This window comes from Mastomys coucha, unplaced genomic scaffold (assembly GCF_008632895.1).
Source record: "Mastomys coucha isolate ucsf_1 unplaced genomic scaffold, UCSF_Mcou_1 pScaffold1, whole genome shotgun sequence".
In the NCBI taxonomy this organism is placed as follows: domain Eukaryota; kingdom Metazoa; phylum Chordata; class Mammalia; order Rodentia; family Muridae; genus Mastomys; species Mastomys coucha.
Genome location: NW_022196891.1, coordinates 89,232,569 through 89,249,730, shown reverse-complemented (window position 1 = coordinate 89,249,730; position 17,162 = coordinate 89,232,569). Strand labels below are relative to the sequence as shown.

At 46.9% G+C, this 17,162-nt stretch overlaps 1 protein-coding gene across 2 annotated transcripts in view; it reads left to right on the top strand.

Annotated features, from left to right (window-relative positions):
• The window catches only part of Traf5 (TNF receptor associated factor 5), a 50,114-nt gene extending 33,540 nt beyond the window's left edge, over nt 1-16,574 (top strand). For both annotated transcript variants that reach the window (XM_031339255.1, XM_031339263.1), the window contains exons 5-11: nt 1,467-1,631; nt 2,620-2,697; nt 3,321-3,395; nt 5,442-5,534; nt 11,073-11,213; nt 13,307-13,475; nt 15,757-16,574. In XM_031339255.1, the coding sequence (XP_031195115.1) occupies nt 1,467-1,631; nt 2,620-2,697; nt 3,321-3,395; nt 5,442-5,534; nt 11,073-11,213; nt 13,307-13,475; nt 15,757-16,334 (1,299 nt within the window). In that variant the 3' untranslated portion in view covers nt 16,335-16,574. The remainder of the gene's footprint in view (nt 1-1,466; nt 1,632-2,619; nt 2,698-3,320; nt 3,396-5,441; nt 5,535-11,072; nt 11,214-13,306; nt 13,476-15,756) is intronic.
• Nucleotides 16,575-17,162: the final 588 nt, after the last annotated feature.

Here is a 17,162-nt window from a genome sequence, read left to right as displayed (position 1 = left end):
GCCTGACTTAGGGTAGATGAGATGGCTCATCAGAAATAGGTGCCTGCTTCTGGGCCTAATGACCTGATTTTGATCCCTGGAACCTACGTAGTAGAAGGAGACTGACTTCCTCAGATGTCTTCTGACCTCCACAAACACACTGCCATGCTGCCTGCACCCCACTCTTCACAAATAAATGAGTGTAATGAATTTATTTATTTTTTCATAGATAGATAGATAGATAGATAGATAGATAGATAGATAGATAGATAGATAGATAGATAGGGATAATCTCATTATTTAGCTCTGACTGAACTAGGACTCACTATGGAGACCAGGCTGGCCTCAAATTAGAGATTCACCTGCCTCTGCCTCCTGAGTACTACAGTTAAAGGTGTGCTCCACCACACTTGCCACTTAAACAAAAGAGCCAGATAGTCACTGGCTTTGGTTTTGCAAGCTCTTGTGTGGCTCCCATTTCCTCCTCCCTCACCCTTCAGAACAAACCAGCCCTAGCAGTATGTGAACAAAACAGCTCAGAGAAAGAGATGGCTTCGGAGATAGATAAACATTGGGCCACATCTGGCCACATCTGGCCAGTGGGCTTTAGTGGGCCAGCAGAGTGGCACTGTGGTGCCAAGAGACAGGTTCTCGATGCCTCAGCAGCATCATAGTGATTTGGAGAGATGAAGTGTTTTCTGTGGCTTGCCCATGACAAGCCCTGAATGAATACTGTCAATGGTTAAGAGCATTCCAGATTGTATAATCGAACACAACCTGACTGCCCCCCTCCTCCTGCTCAGGAACCTGCCTTCCCTCTCCTCTTTCCCAAAATATGTCTCCCTCATCATTATAGTCTGTACTCCCCTCTGTGGAGTCGGCGTGCTCCATCCTCCCTCCCTCCCTTATGACTATCTTGCCTCTGCTGTGGAGAGACTAATAAGAGGTACTGAGAGTAAGGATGAAAACACACACACACACACACACACACACACACACGCACATGCACACGCACATGCACACACACAACGCACACACACATATGCACATGCATACACGCACATACACACACACACGTACATGCACACACACGCACATGCACACACGCGCACATACACACACACACACACACACACACAGAGGAACAGAAATACCCAGAGACTCTCAGTGCTGTGCTCACTGGCTAGGCTGGGGAGAACATGCATAACCTACCACCTGCAAACAGGAACAGGCCACTGGATTCTCTAAACGAACTTCAAAGCCCTCTCACCTGCCCACCCCACTCAGTCTTTATGGTCTCTCCTGATTCCCAACAAGCCAGACTGGCTTTCGTGGGGCCAGCCAAGCAACCTGTCTGCCTTGGTCCTCATAGGAGGCAGTGGGTCTCTCTGACAGCTGGAGAGGGGCTGCTGGCCCATGGGGCACTTAGCTCTCTGTCCAGCCTGCCCGCACTGGCCCCACCTCTGAGGCCTCTGTCATTGTCGCAGGACCACCTTCAGCACTGCTCCTTCCAAGCTGTGCCCTGCCCTAATGAGAGCTGCCGGGAAGCCATGCTCCGGAAAGATGTGAAAGAGCATCTGAGCGCGTACTGCCGGTTCCGGGAGGAGAAGTGCCTTTACTGCAAGAGGGACATAGTGGTGACCAACCTGCAGGTGACAGCGGGCACCGTGGGTGGCCATATAGCTCACATGGAGCCCGGAAGGGCAGTCTTTGCTTATTTTTACTGAATTTGAACTAAGGAGAGGGTTTCTCTACATGGGGATGTGGCTCAGTTAATAGACTGTCTGTCTAGAATGCAGAAAGCCCTGTGTTCGAGCCTGAGCACAGCATAAGCCAAGCATGGTGGCTCACGCCGCTCATCTCGGCACTTAGAGATGGCTCACACCCTCATCCCAGCACTTGGAAACACTTGGAGGACAAGCAGTTTACCTTTGCCTTCTTAGCACTAAGGCAAGCCTGGGCTACATGAGACACTGTCTTTAGAAAGAAGTGGTCCTGTATCATCTGGGGCTGTAGCTATAGCTCACTTGGTAATGTGCTCGCCTAACATTCGCAAGGCCGTAGGTTTGGCCCCACTCTCGTCCCCCAACACACAAACCAGGTGATGCACACCTATACTCTCAGAGCCTGAAAAGTGGAGGCAGATCTGAAGTTCAAGGGTAACCCATCCGTGGCTGCACAGACAGGTGGTTCTCACCTAGGGAAGAGAGAGGGGGCATTTTAAGATTCTGCAAAGAAGTCAAAGCCTTCTCCTTGGTGGGGCTTTATTCCTTTATCATTGGTGAAAATAGCACTGTGGCCTCAGTAAGCTTAGGAGGTGAGATGTAAGGTCCCCGTCACATGGCTTCTCTAGATTGTTAACTGGTTGGAGAGGCAGGTTCAGCATAAGGGCCATTGGGCTTTTACATGTGCAGAGGAGCCTCACTGGTAGATCCTCAGGCTGCCTGTTTGAGCCCCAAGCTGTCTGATTTACTTGAATTCATTTACATCAAGAAATCAGACACCACTAATCTCTTTTTTGGAACTGGGGCTGTAGCTTCCTATGGAGAGCAAGCCACGTGACGTGCCTCTCCAGAGACATGTGTATGAATACCTCGAGGCTAGCGATCTTGGCTTTGTTTCTCACTCTGTCTGTTTCAGGATCATGAGGAAAACTCGTGCCCTGCGTACCCAGTGTCTTGTCCCAACAAGTGTATGCAGACTCTTCCGAGAGCTGGGGTGAGTAAAACGTCCTCCCTGTAGCGCAACACAAGTGTTTAGAATCCTCGCTTAAGGGTTTGATGAGAACCATAGATAGCCAAAGGTCTGGGGACTACGTAGTCCTGGTGATGCCTGCCCCTCTTCCTTCTGGGCCATCCTTTGCACAATCCTGGTGATGCCTGCCTGTCTGCCTTCTGGGCCATCCCTTGCACAATCCTGGTGATGCCTGCCTGTCTGCCTTCTGGGCCATCCCTTGCACAATCCTGGTGATGCCTGCCTGTCTGCCTTCTGGGCCATCCCTTGCACAGTCCTGGTGATGCCTGCCTGTCTGCCTTCTGGGCCATCCCTTGCACAATCCTGGTGATGCCTGCCTGTCTGCCTTCTGGGCCATCCCTTGCACAGTCCTGGTGATGCCTGCCTGTCTGCCTTCTGGGCCATCCCTTGCACAATCCTGGTGATGCCTGCCCTTCTGCCTTGAGTCGTCCCTTGCACACCCTTTTGTTTCATCCCAGATCTCTGCCTCACCAGAGTTGTCTCTCTTCCTGTCCCTCACTTCCTCCCAAGTCGCCCTTGGCTCCCTGGTCCTACCAAGTGGTTGAAGAATCCATGTGTTTCCACAACACAGGCTGTCCATTTTGCAGGTGAATGAACACCTTATTGTGTGTCCTGAGGCTGAGCAAGACTGTCCCTTTAAGCACTATGGCTGCACTGTCAAGGTAAGCTGTGGGCCACCTTCATCTCTGCCTCTACAGCTCACCAGTGAGTTAATTTCACTCTTTAACTCTCTTCAGGATCTGGAAGGGTAGACAGACACCAGAACTCTTAAGACTACAATGGTGTTGGGGCTCACCAGAGAAACAGAACTTCCACATACATACATATGTGCATATGTATGTATCATGTTCATATATGCTCGCATAGATTCGTGGGGAGATTCATTCTGCCATTGTGGAGTTTGTATGCACCATATCTGTAAGCCAGCCCAGCATTCTGGACACCTGAGGTGGAATTTCTGTGTTGTAGTCGTGAAAGTCTGCTGCTGTTCCTAGGCCTTCAGCTGATTAGACAAGGCCCACGCAATGGTTGGGTCATCTTTACTTAAGGTTGACCAGTTGTATTAATCCTCTCTACAAAATATTCTCACAGCTAACCCTGGCTAGTTTTCATGAAACATAACCTAACCAGGTTGTCACAGGAAACCAACCATCCTTCCCATGATTCCTGGGTGTATAGTACCATCATAGACTACTAAATGTTTTGAAACAAAGAGATTGGCAGCTGCAGCTGTAGCTCTGTAGTGGGGTACCTGCCTGGTTGATGTGAGGGAAGAGTTCCCAGCATTGGGGGGAGAAATCACTGAAATAAAGTGATTGAAAATTGTGTTTTAAAATAGTTTTCAATATTTTAAAAGACCTTAAAATAATTATTCAATAAGTTGTATAAAATAAATTAAAAATAGAGAGAACAAAGTTTGACCTCCATTTCAGGCATTTTGGCAGATTCTGTTGGATCAGAGTAGAAATCGAACATTATGCTGACTGAGTGTAACTGATATGGTCTATAAATCTAAAATTACCCCAATTGTATTTTTAACCTAAACACACTTCTTTAGTTTAAGAAATATTTGAATAGTTGGAGTGTATGTCAGTGGTAGAGCGGACGGGGACCATGATGGTCGATCCCCAGCACCACCCCAACATGTGTATTTATTTAAATACCTGTGACAACTGGTGGCCCTGTTAGCTGCAGAATGGCCAGGGTTTCCCTTTCACCTGACACCACTGCTTCCAGAGCCAAAGGCTTTACAGTCAGGCCCCCCCTCCAGCTAGGCCTTGTTTTAATGCTAACTTCCATGTCAAGAGCTGTGGCAGGGTAGGCGAGTCGTTCTCTGTAACCTTCCTTGGAGTACCCAGCTACCAAGCCGCCAGCCCTCAACTGAAGGGAAGCTGGTGGTAGCTGCTTGCCTAGACACACGTGGAAACGTAGGCCTTTGCTTTTATTAGTCAGCAAATAAACAGGATGACCGTCAGGAGAACCATTTCTTCTCTCAAATGTGTATAATCTTCAGAGGAGGCGAAACCATTTCTTCTCACGGAAGTGTATCTCTAAGTGCAGTAGTTTGCACGGGCTGGAATGAAAAGCAGTCTGTAAGCTCACGACAGCAGGGCAGTAGAGCAATGTTTACTGGACAGGCTGGAGAGATGGATCAGCACTTAAGAGCACTGACTGTTCTTCCAGAGGTCCAGAGTTCAAACCCCTGCACCTACATGACAGGCCACAACTGTCTATAATTCCAAGATCTGACACTCATATAGATCAAAATAGATGCAAGCAAAATACCAATGCACATAAAATAAAGGTAAATACGTTTAAAATTTTTTAAGTTAAAAAAAAAAGAGAGAGAGAGAGAATGGCCCAGGCTTAAAAGCAGTCTACAAGGAAGATCCGCTGTATGTGGGAATAGTAGAGTGGTGGCCATGTCTGTACTTCCTACCTAACTAGCCAAGGCAGGAAGAAAATCAGTGTGGAGAGTTTTGCTAGCAGCCTGATTGTCTTGTCAGTTTGTCTGGGCCTGGCTACTGGATAATTCTAAAGGAAAGACCCCCATAGTTATTTTTCCTGCAGTTTTGTGGGGAAAGAGTGTGTATGGAAACTAAGTAGCAAGTTGCTGAGGCTCTTGTAACCACGCACCTGCCTGCGGCTCTCCTCCTTTGGGGAGCTCAATAACTTCACTTTGCTTTTGCTTTTGCCTTGTGTTGAAGGGTAAGCGGGGAAACTTGCATGAGCATGAGCGGGCAGCCCTGCAGGACCACATGCTTCTGGTTTTAGAGAAGAACTTCCAACTAGAACAGCAGGTGAGTCTTGGGGCCACATGTGAAGGGGCCGGAGGATCACTGACACTTGGCTACTCTGTGTTTTGTTTGGTTTGGAGCTCTCTCTGGTTCCATGCAAAGGCACATGCTTTTCACCTACTAGCCAGACACACTCTTGGTATTATAAAAGAAGCACTGAGCTAGAGGGTGCCTTGGAGTTCTGTGCATTCATCCCCTCCACCTGCAGATGAGCTAGGATCAAAGAAGCCTCAAGTTTGCAACTTGAGTGACAGAATGGATCTCAAGCCAGCTCTCTCCCTGGCTTACCGTCCACTCGCCACAGCCTGCCCACACACACTTAGCTCCTTACCTATCACATACTAGATGTTTGCTATTTTAGAATTAAGTCAGTCAGAGCGTTGCATTAGTTAGCAGTCTGCTCTAAGTCCTATGGAATTTTGATGTCAGTCTAAACTGCCTTGAAGAAGCTCTGTAACCTGATAAACATATACGAACTTCATACATCCTCACTCACACGGCTGTCAAGCATGTCAGCCTCCTGGAGCATTATCCAAGACCTCCATAAGGCTAGCCTTAAGGAGCAGTTGTATGGAAGTTAATTGTCTTGCATGACCATTTTGGAAGACTTTTCAGGCCCCACTGTCAGCGAAGGAGTTTAGCACAGCAGATTGCTTTGTGATGTCTGTTTCCACATTATAGAGTGTGTGTGTGTGTGTGTGTGTGTGTGTGTGTGTGTGTGTGTGTGTTGGGGGTGCTTCTTAGGGTCGCAGCCAGGTGAAAACAAGAAATCCTGACTCAGTAATAACTGGTCACAGTCTGCTGTCTGGGAACTGTGGGTTCTTTATAGACCCTATGAATCCATTTACTGATTAAGTAGAAGTGTATGCATTGCTAGAGACACGGAAGCCTGGAAGACACAGCCTCTCCATGAAAAATCACAGAAATGGGGCTAGAGAGATGGTTCAATAGTTAAGAGCACTGACTGCTCTTCCAGAGGTCCTGAGTTCAATTCCCAGCAACCACATCGTGGCTCACAACCTTCTGTAATGGGGATCCGATGTCCTCTTCTGGTGTGTCTGAAGACAGCAACAGTGTACTCACATACACGAAATAAATCTTTTTTAAAAAATAAGAAAAGAAAAATCACAGAAATACAAATAGATAAGTAGCTGTGCCTTCTAAAACACAATAATGCTGTGTGTGATACAGAGGCTGCAGCAAAGTACTCTGGGAAAGCTGTGCAGCAAGGCACTCTGGGAAAGCTGTAGAGACTTTTCAGCATAGGACACCTAAGCTGTATCTTTGCTTATTTCATTTCATTAATTATGTATATGAGGTGGATAAGCATGAGTGCAGGCATATGAGGCCAGAAGAGGGTATCAGATCCCCTGGAGTTTAGGCAGCTATGAGCTGATCCACATGGGCTGTAGAAACTGAACTCAGATCCTCTGCTAGAGCTGTGCTGAGCCTCTCTCCAGCTTCCCAGACTGTCCTGAAACAATAGTTGCCTCAGTTGAAGTGAAACAGGGTGTTCAGAAGGGAGGAGGGTTGTGCCCAGACAGGCTCATATAGAAAATGCTGTAGGTTTAAGGAAATGGCGTATTAGGGTGCCCAAGTGTGAGACAGGAATGCCTGGAGACTGGTGTGCTGGGCTGAGACAGCAAAGACCTTCTGGGAGCAAAGACCCGAACACTGTGGTCAGTTACTGTTTTATGTGTGTAGATTCTGCCCTGTTTTCAGAAGAGATTTAAAGCTCAAAAGTTAGAACTAATCTTTGTCAGTGTTATGAAACACTTTGCCAGCTCCCTGTCTGGCTTTTTTAAAAATGAGACATCTGGTAATACAGTGGCAACGGCGTTCAAGCCTAAGCCTGCAGGCTGCACACCACCCTGGTTCATGTGTCTCTGCCCCCCATTTTTTCCTTAGAAAATGAGGAATGGGATGTGGTGGATGGGAGCAAGCATTGGCACCCACAGCATGGTTCCTGGCACACAGAAACATTTCTGTATTGAGAAGAAGCAAAATGCCAGATGTGGGGAGGGTTGGAGGTGCATCCCTGTGCCTGTGAGCTGCTGATGACATGGAGATATTCTAAGCTTTAAGTTTGGGAGGCAACAAACCTGGAAACGTTAGTAACTGAGATGGGCACCACAAGGACAGGAGTAGGTTCGAGGCAAGGGTGAGGAGAAGGACCATTCAAGTAGGCATTATGACCGTTTGTACATTCATTCATCAAACACATAGCCAACGCCTGCCATGTAAGGCATCATGGTGGGTCCAGAGAATAAAGAAGTGAGAAAGCAAATACTTGAGTGGAGGTAAAGGACAGACAACACAAAAAGCAAGTTCTAAGAGGGATGAGATGAGTTAGGGTCTAGGTGGGTGATGCAGGTAAAGAAATGTCCCCAGAGGCTGTTCCTTGGAGTGGTTGCACTGAAAAGGTAGTTTCTGAAGTAGGGAAGGGTCCCTGATGGGAGCCAGGTACTGAGCAGTCTTGTTGGATATACATGGGCTAAGTAGGTGCTCTACAGTTATTAGACAGGGTACCTAAGGGTTTGCTAGGTGCTGTGAAGTTTTGCGGAATGCACATTTATTAGCTATGTGTTGTACAGTCATGAGGAATGTACATGAGTTAGCTAGGCACTGTGCAGTCTTGCTGGACAGGATGCACATGAGTTAGCTAGGCGCTGCGCAGTCTCGCTGGACAGGATGCACATGGGTTAGCTATGTGTTATACCGTCATGCTTGATGCACATGAGTTAGCTAGGTGCTGCGCAGTCTTGCTGGACAGGATGCACATGGGTCAGAAATGAGCATGAAGCCACAAGCATATCAGATCATATAGAGCCCCATGTTCCCCTTTTTAAAAAGCCACCAGAGACATTGACGCCAGAGAAACAGAAGTCCAGGTTTGTCTGTTGGTGGTGTTGGTTGTGGTGTAGAATATGAACTGGAAGAGGACGTTTGCCACCAAGCAGATATTTTTCCAGGACCCACTGGTATCAGGCTCCACCCAGCTTCTATGAGATCCAGATAGGTCCCAGCTCCCATGGAGGAGCACTCCTGTGTGAGGGCAGAAGGTCTCAGGGTAGGGCCAGGTGGGAAGACTCACAGCCTAGGTTAGAACTGATGAAGACTGTGAGAGCTAAAACGGATGGGATGTGTGTGTGTGTGTGTGTGTGCGTGTGTGTGTACCTTTGTGTGTGTCTGGGTATCAACGTGTGAGTGTGTGCCAGTGTGTGTGTGTGTGTATTGATGTGAGTGTCTGTATGTGTGTCTCTGGGTATTGAGTGTGTGTCAGTATGTGAATGTGTGTCTGTGTATTGGTGTGAGTGTGTATATGTGTCTCTGTGTGAGTATGTATCAGTGTGTGTCTATGTATCAGTGTGAATGTATATGTGTATGTGTCAATGTGTGTGTTAATGTGAGTATCTGTCTGTGTATTAGTGTGAGTGTGTATATGTGTATGTGTGTGTATCTGTGTGTGTGTTTAGGTATGTCAGTGTGTTGGTTTGTGACTATGTGCCAGTGTGTGAGTGTGTGTCTGTGTATTAGTAGAGTGTGTATATGTGTGTCTCTGTGTGAGTGTGTGTCAGTATGTGAATGTGTATCTGTCTATCAGTGTGAGTGTATATATGTGTGTCTGTGTGTGTTTGTGTCAATGTATCAATGTGAGTGTGTGTGTGTATATGTGTGTGTCAGTGTGTGTGTTAGTATGAGTATCTACCAGCCTGTGTATCAGTGTGTGTCTGTGCCTGTGTGTGTGTGTGTATCTGGTTGTATGAGTGTGTGTCAGTCAGTATGTTTGTGAGTGTGTATCAGTGTGTATGTGCCAGTGTGTGGGTATTTGTCTGTGTATTAGTGTGAATGTGTATATATGTGTCTGTGTGTATGAGTGTCAGTGTGTGTGTGTCTATGTGTATATGTGTGTTTCAATGTGTGTGTCAGAGTGTGTGTATATTTGTGTTAGAGTATATGTAAGTGTGTGTGTCTGTTTGTATCGTGTGTGTCTGTGTGTGTGTCTATATCAATGTGTGTGTGTCTGTGTGTGTTCATGTGTCTGTGTATATATGTGTATGTGTGTATGAGTATCAGTGTGTGTGTGTCTATGTGTATATGTGTGTTTCAATGTGTGTGTCAGAGTGTGTATATATTTGTGTTAGAGTATATGTGAGTGTGTGTGTCTGTTTGTATCGTGTGTGTCTGTGTGTGTGTCTATATCAATGTGTGTGTGTCTGTGTGTGTTCATGTGTCTGTGTATGAGTGTGTGTCAGTATATTAGGGTGTATCTGTGTATGAATGTAAGTATGAGTGTGTGTCATTGTGAAAATGTGTGTCCTGTATATCAGTGTGTATATGTGTATCTGTGTGTGAGTGTGCATGTATGTATCTCTGTGTGTATGTGTGCCTATGTAGATGTGTGTGTGTATGTGTCAGTATATGTGACTATGTGTGTCAGTTTGTGTGTCTGTGTGAGTGCATGGTATGTGGAATGTATCTATGTGGGATGTGTTTCTGTCTGTCTGTACATGTGCATGTGTATATATGTATGTATATGGTACACACACCTGAAATTTCAGCACTTGGGAGGTGGAGGCAGGAGAGCTAGGCCATCCTCAGCTATGGAGCTAGTTCCAGGTCAGCCTGGACCACACCAGGCTCTCAAAAACCAGAAGCCAAGCAAACACAGATGAGGTGAGGGGAGGAGTGGATATAAGAGCCTCTCTGTGGATAACGTTAGTGGAAGCTGGCCAGCATTCAGGCTGAACAGGACCTCTCTTAAGTGTGACGGGATGGCTGAACAGGTTTGAGCACTTGCTGCATGAACAAAAAGCCCTAAATTTAGATCACCCACATCAGTGTGGTCCCAGGAGGGCCACCAGCCTAAGCCCAGGCTCAGTGAGAGACTCTGTCTCAAGGGAAGGGGTAGAAAGCAGTAGAGGAGGCACCAGACATGCACGCATGCATGCATGCACGCACGCACACACACACATGCCCACAAACACACGCACACACGCACATGCACACATACATGCATGCACACACACGCATGCACGTGCACACATACATGCATGCACACACGCATACACACACACACACACACGTGCACACATACACGCGCACACACACACAGGTGCAGATTATAGAGTCTATGTTTAGCAGTGCTCACTGGGTTGAGCTACACTCGCTGATGGTTACCTGAAGGGGCTCTTTGGGGAAGGACAGAGACAGAGCAGATAAAATTCAGCGAGGTCTCACGTGGCACTGATCTGTGTCCTCACTGTCTGACGGCACACCCTGAAAGAGTGCACCAAGCCAGTTCATCGAGTTCAGCCACCTGAAACTCCTGACTGGCTAACCCGTCACTATGGGTAAGGAATGGAGCATTCTGTGGTTCTAGAGACCACCTGCAAATGCTTTCTTGCATTACATGGGGCTCTGCCTGACAACAATGGTCCTAGAAATGCATGTGCACCGTCTCCCTCTAGAAAGTCTTGCCCCATCGTCTGTGTGTGCATGCACTTAATGACTCTCTCCTGCCCTCATACCTGTTGTTAGATCTCTGACTTATATCAGAGTCTCGAACAGAAGGAAAGCAAGATCCAGCAGCTGGCAGGAACCGTGAAGAAGTTTGAAAAGGAGCTTAAGCAGTTCACGCAAATGTTTGGCCGAAATGGAAGTTTCCTCTCAAACGTCCAGGTAAGGGCTGGACAGATGATGGCCCAGGGACGGAAAGTGCTGACTCATGCCACCTGTAATGTCACTTCCAAAGGATCTCATGCTCTCTTCTGGCCTCCACAGTCTCCTGCATACACATGGTAAAGATAATGCACTCGGGCACACACACATACACATAAATAAATTTTTACAAGACAAGAAGGGCTGGAGAAATAGCTCAGCAGTTAAGAGCACTTGCTGCTTCTGCAGAAGTCCTGGGTTCAGTTCCCAGCACATACATGGTGGGGAGTTCACAACCATCTATAACTCCAGTTCCAAGTATCCAATACCCAATTCTGACCTTTGTGGGCACCAAGCATATACAAAATTCACAGATATACATACATGCAAAACATTCACATCAAATAAAATGAATGAGCCTAACTATAAATCTTTTAAAGAAAAGAAAAAAAATTCCAGGTGGGACATGCCCTTTTCCATTCAAAGCTATGAAATGCTTTTAGTGAGCAGCAAAGGGGTTTCTTCTTTTAACACAGAAACCATGGAAACCATTTCAAATGCATAGAAAAGCCAGACTTAGGTAATGCCAGGGACACCTGTGTAGCTGTCCCACATCCCATTCAGCACCTTGTCCCATTTGCTCTGTCTGCACCCTCCTCTCTTCTGAGTGTGGCCATGGACCACCAGAGAGAATACCGCATGTGCGTGGCCCTCTGCCACTGACAGTAACACCGTCTCTTACATGACCCAGTATATTTATACCCATGTTGGTAAATGCGATGTTTATACCATACTTCCATAGTATGTGTGGAAATGGATTTTAATGAATGTTGAGTTATAGTTCCCTGTTTGAGAATGCTGAGAACGTAGCTCTGCATTGTGCAGAATTAATTCCCCTGGGAAGGACATGCCTTAAACACCACTTGACAGCAGAGGCAGGTGGATTTCTGAGTTGGAGGCCAGCCTGGTCTACAGAGTGAGTTCCAGGACAGCCAGGGCAACACAGAGAAACTCTGTCTCAAAAAACCAAAACCAAAAAAAAAAAAAAAATCACTTGACAGATCCTGAATGTTAACTAACAACAAATGGATCCCTAATGAATAAAAAGTTCTCTCATGATAAGATTTGTAGTGGAAGATTTTAAGACATATAACATGGGCAATGTGTTTGAAATTTGTATTGTTCCAGAAAATCTAAACCATATATAAGCTTTATACTTGTTCACTACATCATATACATATATACATACATGTACGCACCTGTTCTATGTGTGCTGGGCATGTATGAGCAGATGTGTGTGCACATATGTATGTGTTAGTATGTGTAGAAAAAAAAGGAACCTATCACACTATTAGTTCTGACTTTTTCCTAAACAAAGAGCAACAGGGAGGAATTAAGATTAGATGGGCTTGGCTGGAGAGATGGCTCAGTGGTTAAGAGCAGTGACTATTCTTCCAGAGGCCCTGAGTTCAATTCCCAGGAACCACATGGTGACTCACAACCATCTGTCATGGGATCTGATGTCCTCTTATGGTGTGTCTGAAGGGAGCAACAGTGTACTTACATACATACAGTAAATACATGAATCTTTAAAAAAAAAAAAAAAAGATTATATATGGGTAAGACAGGCAGATTAATGTCCTCCGTGTGAGACATCCACAGAGTGTGGAGGCCTCTTCCAGACTTGTATCCTGCTCTGCCTGCTCTTGCTCAGTCTCCGCCTCCTTACAGAGAGAGAATTGAAGGAGTCTGCAGGAAGAAAGTGCTAAGGCAAGAAGAGCTACAGCCAAAGAACATGTGTATACATGGAGGGGGGACTTTAGACACATTGAGGAAAGCTCAGAGATTCCCCAGAGGAGTCCAGCCCGGAAAGGAGGAAGATAGACACACTGAGGGAAGTTCAGAGAGTCACCAGAGGAGTCCAGCCTGGAAAGGAGGAAGAAGATGGCAGCTGCTGCCTCTGACTCTGCCAGGCTCACCGAACTCCCTCTCTGGACACTGCCGCTTTCATTCCATTAGCGGATTATTATATGTGAAATGTTTGTGTTAAAATTCAGTCAGCACATTACTAATCGATTGTCTCATTTCTAAAATGCTCTTCTTTGTACCGCAAGGCTCTCACCAGTCACACGGACAAGTCGGCTTGGCTAGAAGCACAGGTGCGGCAGCTGCTACAAATAGTTAACCAGCAGCAGAGTCGGCTCGACCTGAGGTCTCTGGTGGATGCCGTTGACAGTGTGAAACAGAGGATCACTCAGCTAGAAGCCAGTGACCAGAGATTAGGTAGGTGTGTGTGTGTGTGTGTGTGTGTGTGTGTGTGTGTGTGTGTATGTGTGTATGTGTGTGTGTGTATGTGTGTGTGTGTATGTGTGTGTGTGTGTGTGTGTGTGTGTGTGTGTGACGCGTCCAGGTCCCTCTCATGACTTCCCCGTCTGCGTGCATTTGCCTAACAAGTCACAGCGAGCTTTCCAGGATACACGGTGGCTGAATCCTGTTTGTGAAACAGCATGAGATTCGTGCTGCCTCAGAAAATGAGGGTCGCCACAATGTGCGTGGAGTCAGACAAGAGACTGAAATGACCCAGGCAGTTCCAAGAGGCAGGAGTGGTGACCCAGGCAGTTCCAAGAGCTGAGAATGGTAATTGTTAAGGACATTGGAACATAACAATGTTCTGAGGGAGAGAGGTGATGGGTGGCTTAGGATTTGGCATAGCAGGCGACTTGCTATGCAATTGAGATGACCAGTGTATCAGTGACTTCTCTGTTGCTGTGACAAAGCAAGGTAACTTACAGATGGAAGGTTTATTTGGGCTTTATGGTTGCAGAGAGATAAGAATCTACCACCATCTCATAGAGAAACATGGCAGCAAACAGGCATGGTGCTGGAGCAGTCCCTGAAATCCCAAGCCCAGTGACACACCTTCTCCAACAAGACCACACCTCCTAATCCTCCCCAAACAGCCAACAACTTCAGACCAAGTATTCTAATGCCTGGGACTGTAAGACCAGCTCACCTCCTAATCCTCCCCACACAGCCAACTGCAGACCAAGCATTCTAATGCCTGGGACTGTAAGACCAGCTCATTTAAACTCTAACACCTAGAGCTTGATCTCTGGAACCCACACAGTGGAGGAAAAGAACCAACTACTGAAAGTTATTCTGTGACCTCCACATATATGCTATGGTGCACATGCCTTCACTTACACACACACACAAACACACATACACTAACAATAATAATAATAATAATAATAATAATAATAATAATAATAATGTCTTTTTAAATGTGAAATTCATTATAGGGGTTGTGGAAATGGCTCAGTAGATAACACACTTGCTGCACACAAGGCTTGGAATTTAGAGCCATGTGATTGCTGAGTGGGCTGGAGGGCTACCTGTGGTCCTAGCACTCAGAGGCTGAGACAGGATCTCCAGGACAAGCTAGCCAGAACATCAGGGATTGGTTCAGTGAGAGAACTGTGTCAAAAGACTAAAAAAAACATTGGGGAAGACACACAGCATCAACCTCTGGCCTCTGTATGCCACAAGCACCTCACAGCCACATACGTGCAAGCATGCACAGACACTTACATCACAAGCACACACATACACACACTAGTTAGAGGAGCATAAGGCTCAGCATGAGAATTCACTCAAGATGAATGTCAACTGTGTCTTATACTCAGGCAAGCTGAGAGTGAGGAAGACACATCCATGTCTGCTTGGTGTGAGCTTACGACGACTGAGTTAACGTTAGCAATGCATGTAGTACATGTGTGTGGTCCACATGTGTGTGATGCACATGCAGACACCATGCTGGTAGTTCACAGTCAGTGTTTAGATGACAGACCCATGCTGCAGCCTTCTGTTCTGACATGTGTAATGTACATGTGTGTGGTCCACATGTGTGTGATGCACATGCAGACACCATGCTGGTAGTTCACAGTCAGTGTTTAGATGACAGACCCATGCTGCAGCCTCCTGTTCTGACATGTGTAATGTACATTTGTGTGGTACACATGTGTGTGATGCACATGTGTGTGATACACATGCAGACACCATGCTGGTAGTTCACGGTCAGTGTTTAGATGACAGGCCCGAGCTGCAGCCTCCTGTTCTGACATGTGTGTGGTGCACATGCAGACACCATGCATGTATTTCACAGGCAATGTTTAGATGACAGGCCCAAGCTGCAGCCTCCTGTTCTGACATGTGTGTGGTGCACATGCAGACACCATGCATGTATTTCACAGGCAATGTTTAGATGGCAGGCCTGTCCTGTAGCCTCCTGTTCTGACATGTGGCTTGGGACATGACACATGACATGTCAGCCTCCTAACCCTGACCATGCATGTATGTCACGGGCAGTGTTTGTTGACAAGCCCGAGCTGCAGCCTCCTGTACTGACATGTGTGGTGCACATGTGTGTGGTGCACATGTGTGTGGTGCACATGTGTGTGGTGCACATGTGTGTGGTGCACATGCAGACACCATGCATGTATGTCACAGGCAGTGTTTGTTGACAAGCCCGAGCTGCAGCCTCCTGTTCTGTGTTTCCTTCCAGTTCTTCTGGAGGGGGAGACCAACAAGCACGATGCACACATTAATATCCACAAAGCACAGCTGAATAAGAATGAAGAGCGGTTCAAGCAGCTGGAGGGCGCCTGCTACAGTGGCAAACTCATTTGGAAGGTGACAGATTACAGGGTGAAGAAGAGGGAGGCCGTGGAGGGGCACACGGTGTCCGTCTTCAGCCAGCCTTTCTACACCAGCCGCTGTGGCTACCGGCTCTGTGCCAGGGCGTACTTGAACGGGGATGGGTCGGGGAAGGGAACGCACCTGTCCCTGTACTTTGTGGTGATGCGGGGTGAGTTTGACTCGCTGTTACAATGGCCGTTCAGGCAGAGGGTGACCTTGATGCTTTTGGACCAGAGTGGCAAGAAAAACCACATTGTGGAGACCTTCAAAGCTGACCCCAACAGCAGCAGCTTCAAGAGGCCCGACGGCGAGATGAACATTGCCTCTGGCTGTCCCCGCTTTGTCTCGCATTCTACGCTAGAGAATTCCAAGAACACCTACATTAAAGACGACACCCTATTCTTGAAAGTGGCCGTGGATCTAACGGACTTGGAAGATCTGTAAATGTTAACCGATAAGGAAACCTCTTAGCCCAGGAGCAGCTGTGACTGCTCCCTTAAGCCCAGCCCTCTGGACTTGAGCATGCTTTTGTTCTTGTCTTCCTGACTTCCAGACACATCAACGTCTAACGTGTTATCTTTTTATCTTGGATCCTTCACCAGTTTGAAACTTAAAGCTCTTAGAATATTGCTGTTATTTATATTTTTGTATCTGCTAAAAAATTATAATAATTTGACCACAGGGCCTGGGGCTCCTCTCTCGTGCTGATGTTTGGGAAGTGTTTACAGGGAGTCCAGTGCTCAATGTGACTGAGTACGCAGGGGCAGAATTTCCACTGACACCCTTTGCCATTTAGAAGCTGACTCATTGCCTCCACACCCCACCCTAGGCCTGCGGCAGCCATCTTGTCAGAGGCAGGCAGGCTGTGCCAGTCAAGTGTGGGCAATGTAGCTACATAGGCTGCATCTGAACTAGAGGTCTTCGGGGCAGTGCCAACTCCTTGGAAACTGCATCAGCATACTGTATTTTATATAAGATTCACTAGCAGCCTGTAAGCACAGTTTTCAAAGTTGTATAACAGCTGGTAAATGGGTTGGCTCCTCGTCCTTCTCCACTGACGCAATGGGTGCCAAGGGGCGAATGTTTAGTGAACCAAAAGTTCAGATTTCCTTAGGTTTGAACAGGTAAAGAATAGCTTCTTAGGTCAAAACTGTCAACTATGCCAGTTTTACAAAACTCAGCCTGGTGACCTTTGTGTGGCAGTGAGTGTGAGGATGAGCGAAATTCATTATGATAGGGAAAAATATGAGAAAAAGGCGAAAGGGGATCCTG